Source organism: Telmatherina bonti, assembly GCF_933228915.1.
Source record: "Telmatherina bonti genome assembly, chromosome: 12".
Lineage (NCBI taxonomy): Eukaryota > Metazoa > Chordata > Actinopteri > Atheriniformes > Telmatherinidae > Telmatherina > Telmatherina bonti.
The window spans coordinates 35,128,372-35,133,670 of record NC_136610.1 but is presented as its reverse complement, the minus strand read 5'-3'; the positions used below and the strand labels follow the sequence as shown (position 1 = coordinate 35,133,670).

Sequence of the window (5,299 nt, the reverse complement as noted above, 5' to 3'; positions counted from 1 at the left end):
TTGATATTCCCAAATGAATGCCAGGAAAATATACAAACAAGACAAGCAACCTTGGGATTTAGTGTGTGAGAAAACTGCGAAATTGCGGGCCTCGCCGTTGACTTCCTTACCTTGTGAATTCTCTTCAGAGCCATTGTTGTGCTAGCGCTGCTGTCAGGGAAAACGTGCGATTAAAATGGCGATTGGTACCGCTGTATGTTGCTGAATACTGCAACTCAGGTATTCATAAAACACCGGCTCTGTACACAAAACCCACTTGTTGCTAACAAACTGAACCACCCAAAATAATTTTGAGGCAAAACTGAAAGATAGAAGGGGTAGAACCGCGGTCCTTCCTCCTACTGCAGCGGCTACCAAATCACTGCGGCCTGTCAGCAGCAATGGAGACAGCACTTCCGGTGAGGGCTCTTCACAATAAAACATTAGCCTCCATTTAAAAAAAAAAAAGTCAATTTGATTTATTCTCATTATTTTTTGTTGTTGTTGTCGTTGTTGCATCTTTACTCCTGGATCCAGAGGCTTTTTTGGTTTTTTTTTAAGCAACGGTTTAATTACAGCTGTCTTAAAATATTGAAGTACATTTCCTATTAATAGAGATGAATTGATCAGGTCCAGTACAGATGTATAGATTATGAAACATATTTCCTTGAATAATCTGTTGATCTGTCTTTCCTGTCCTCTCCACCCCAACCAGTCGAGGCAGATGGCTGCCCTCCCTGAGCCGGGTTCTGCCGGAGGTTTTCTTCCTGTTAAAGAGTTTAAAGAGTTTTTTCCTTCCCACTGTCGCCTCGTGCAGCTCAGGATGGGGGATTGGATTCAAGTCATCGCTCGATGTAATCAGTTGGTTTCTATTATAGGATATGTATGAATTGGCTTGAAATGATGTGTATGTTGATTCGTGTCTGTAAAGTGCCCTGTGACAACATTGTTGTGAAGTGGCGCTGTACAAATAAAGTTGAATTGAATTATACTTCCCCCCCTTTAGGTGAAGTGTAAGGCCAGGCAAGTTTATTTGTATAGCACCTTTCATACATCCATTGATTCATTCATTTTCCTAACCGCTTAATGCAATTCAGGGTCGCGGGTAAGCTGGAGCTGAAAGGCAGGGTACACCCTGGACAGCTCGCCAGTCCATCACAGGGCCACACAGAGACAAACAACCACTCGCACTCATTCCTAGGGGCAATTTAGAGTAACCAGTTAACCTAACATGCATGTCTTTGGACGGTGGGAGGAAGCCAGAGTACCTTGAGAGAACATGCAAACTCCACACAGAAAGACCGCTGATCAAACCTTGCCCCAGCCAAGGATCAAACCAGCGACCTTAGCACCTTTCATGCAGAAGACAATTCAAAGTCTTTACATGAAACATTAAAAGCATTACAGAAAAAAGAATAAAAGAAAATACAAATAACAAAATCACAATAAAATCATAAATTATATTAAAATAATTAAAAGTAGAATTAAGTAAAAGTTACTCAGCAAATGTCATGCAGGCGCATGAGAAAAGAAATGTTTTTACCTGGATTTAAAAGTTTCTACATTTGGTGAAAGTTTAATCTCCACTGGCAGCTAAATGCTACTTCTCCATGTTTAGTCTGGACTCTGGTCTGGTCTCTGGTCTGGACTCTGGTCTGGTCTCTGGTCTGGTCTCTGGTCTGTATTCTGGTCTGGTCTCTGGTCTGTACTCTGGTCTGGTCTCTGGTCTGGTCTCTGGTCTGGACTCTAGTCTGGACTCTGGTCTGGACTCTGGTCTGGACTCTGGTCTGGACTCTGGTCTGGTCTCTGGTCTGGACTCTGGTCTGGTCTCTGGTCTGGACTCTGGTCTGGACTCTGGTCTGGTCTCTGGTCTGGTCTCTGGTCTGGACTCTGGTCTGGTCTCTGGTCTGGTCTCTGGTCTGGACTCTGGTCTGGTCTCTGGTCTGGACTCTGGTCTGGACTCTGGTCTGGTCTCTGGTCTGGACTCTGGTCTGGACTCTGGTCTGGTCTCTGGTCTGGACTCTGGTCTGGTCTCTGGTCTGGACTCTGGTCTGGACTCTGGTCTGGTCTCTGGTCTGGACTCTGGTCTGGACTCTGGTCTGGTCTCTGGTCTGGACTCTGGTCTGGTCTCTGGTCTGGACTCTGGTCTGGACTCTGGTCTGGTCTCTGGTCTGGATTCTGGTCTGGACTCTGGTCTGGACTCTGGTCTGGTCTCTGGTCTGGATTCTGGTCTGGTCTCTGGTCTGGTCTCTGGTCTGGACTCTGGTCTGGTCTCTGGTCTGGACTCTGGTCTGGTCTCTGGTCTGGTCTCTGGTCTAGACTCTGGTCTGGACTCTGGTCTGGTCTCTGGTCTGGTCTCTGGTCTGGACTCTGGTCTGGACTCTGGTCTGGTCTCTGGTCTGGATTCTGGTCTGGTCTCTGGTCTGGTCTCTGGTCTGGTCTCTGGTCTGGACTCTGGTCTGGTCTCTGGTCCGGACTCTGGTCCGGACTCTGGTCCGGACTCTGGTCTGGACTCTGGTCTGGTCTCTGGTCCGGACTCTGGTCTGGACTCTGGTCTGGTCTCTGGTCTGGACTCTGGTCTGGACTCTGGTCTGGACTCTGGTCTGGTCTCTGATCTGGACTCTGGTCTGGTCTCTGGTCTGGACTCTGGTCTGGTCTCTGGTCTGGTCTCTGGTCTGGACTCTGGTCTGGTCTCTGGTCTGGACTCTGGTCTGGACTCTGGTCTGGACTCTGGTCTGGTCTCTAGTCTTGACTCTGGTCTGGTCTCTGGTCTGGACTCTGGTCTGGTCTCTGGTCTGGTCTCTGGTCTGGACTCTGGTCTGGTCTCTGGTCTGGTCTCTGGTCTGGACTCTGGTCTGGTCTCTGGTCTGGAGTCTGGTCTGGTCTCTGGTCTGGACTCTGGTCTGGTCTCTGGTCTGGACTCTGGTCTGGTCTCTGGTCTGGACTCTGGTCTGGACTCTGGTCTGGTCTCTGGTCTGGACTCTGGTCTGGTCTCTGGTCTGGACTCTGGTCTGGACTCTGGTCTGGTCTCTAGTCTTGACTCTGGTCTGGTCTCTGGTCTGGACTCTGGTCTGGTCTCTGGTCTGGTCTCTGGTCTGGACTCTGGTCTGGACTCTGGTCTGGTCTCTGGTCTGGACTCTGGTCTGGTCTCTGGTCTGGAGTCTGGTCTGGTCTCTGGTCTGGACTCTGGTCCGGACTCACAGATGTATACTGGTCCAGAACCATTCTGGGATTCTGTAAACAACCAGCAGGGTTCTGAAATCTATCCTATGACTGACTGGAAACCAGTATAAACTGGAAACCAGTGTAAACTGGAAACCAGTGTAAACTGGAAACCGGTATAAACTGGAAACCAGTGTAAACTGGAAACCAGTGTAAACTGGAAACCGGTATAAACTGGAAACCAGTGTAAACTGGAAACCGGTATAAACTGGAAACCAGTGTAAACTGGAAACCAGTGTAAACTGGAAACCGGTATAAACTGGAAACCAGTGTAAACTGGAAACCAGTGTAAACTGGAAGCCAGTGTAAACTGGAAACCAGTATAAACTGGAAACCAGTGTAAACTGGAAGCCAGTGTAAACTGGGAACCAGTGTAAACTGGAAGCCAGTGTAAACTGGAAACCAGTATAAACTGGAAACCAGTGTCAAGATGTTAGAACTGGTGTGATGTGTTCAGACCTCTTAGTCCCAGTTAAAGCTCCAGCAGCATCTGGATGAGCTGCAGATGTTTAATGCTCTTTTCAGGAAGTCCTGTTAAAAGACCGTTCCAGTGATCCAGTCTGCTGGAGACGAGCACAACTGTAGAGATGTAGAGATACTTCTTCTTTTCCAACACTCCATCCTTCCTCGTGTCATCTTTTCCTCATTTTCTGTAAAAGGCGGCGGCGGTAAAACTGGCTGCGGGGCCGAAGCTTTAGTTCGGTTCTGTAAACTTGTCAAATGTAAATGTCTGCATGTCAAACCTTGGACCAGCTGGCTTGAACCGTGAATTTCCCCTCGGGATGAATAAAATATCTCTGATTTAATGCTGGTCCTTCCTGCTGCCAGAAGAGTTTCTGACTGGACACATTTAGTTATTTATTTAACATTTAGCTGCTCCAGAGTGGTAGCAGCCTGATTGGGCAGCAGCATCAGAACCTCTGAGTTCAGAAGAAAATGATCATGTCACACATGAAGGAAATGCGATTTCTTTCTCTTGAAGGACTTTGTGTTTTCCCAAGAATGAGTCTGATTGCTCAGAGTATCCAGCAGTGTTTTGTTCAGATGAACAGTGAGGTACCAGTAAGTCTTCCATCACCTCTTCACCTAGAGGTGGAGATGTTGGGGGGCCTTGTGTCAGGATCCATGAGGGGCATGCATGGTGAGGAAGCAGAGGTGTGGAAAGTACAAGGTCTGTGTTGGTGGAGGCAGAGGATGAGAAAGTTGTTTTCTTGAGCTGAACCCGTTGAAAGACATTTAGCTCATTGGCTCTGGGCAGTGTGAACATCTCTGCAGTACATTTACTGTTTACCTCCATCTATTGCCATGTCTGTGGCCTTAAAACATACCTGCAGAACCTTTTCAGCCTCTGGGACCACCCCTCACACTTCTTTTGATCGCAGGTTACCACTGAAAGGTGGGGGTTTAGGTTAAAGGGAGAAGTACAAGATTCCAGCCTTACTTGGTCATCATCATAACACTTTAACATATAACCAAATTTTACAAGTCACACTTCACTCTGCCTTTAGACTCACATACAGATGGTTGGATAATGATGGATGATGTGGAATGAAGGATACTGAAAGGACGTAGTTTTGTTAGACTATTTTCCATTCTTTTGTTTATTTATAAACATTTTTTCTTCTTATTGCTTATCGTAAAATTAAATATGAGCATTTTGAAAATGTCCTCTATTTGCATTACAATATTTACAAAAAGGGGTATTTTTTTTTACACTCATTACTAATGGATCTATTGATTACAGTATCATTTTCAGTTTGACGGGTTTAACAGAAATATTTATCCATAAGAAAAATGGTCATCACAGAATTTTAAAAAAATCTGAGCCGCATCTTTACCAACTTACCCATCCAGAATTTAAACATCCTGTATTTCACTTCCACTGGTATGTAAATGAATTAATGAGTACAAAAATTAATAGTTTTGCAACAAAACAAAAACAAAAAATAAACACAAACTCCCAACAAAAAGCTAAATCAGCTCAACAAATAATTAAAAAAAAAAAAAAAAGATATACAATGAAAAACAGAAAGGCCCGAAGGCAATAAATAACGAAAATATTGGGGAAGAATAGTCATTTATCAAGTTTGTCTCTTTT

General features: G+C 45.5%; 1 protein-coding gene across 1 annotated transcript in view; it reads right to left on the bottom strand.

The window, feature by feature from the left end:
• Window positions 1-333, bottom strand: part of ube2d2 (ubiquitin-conjugating enzyme E2D 2) — a 16,005-nt gene extending 15,672 nt beyond the window's left edge. Inside the window, exon 1 of the mRNA XM_079250240.1 lies at window positions 111-333. Within this exon, the coding sequence (XP_079106366.1) occupies window positions 111-134 (24 nt within the window). The 5' untranslated portion in view covers window positions 135-333. The remainder of the gene's footprint in view (window positions 1-110) is intronic.
• Window positions 334-5,299: the final 4,966 nt, after the last annotated feature.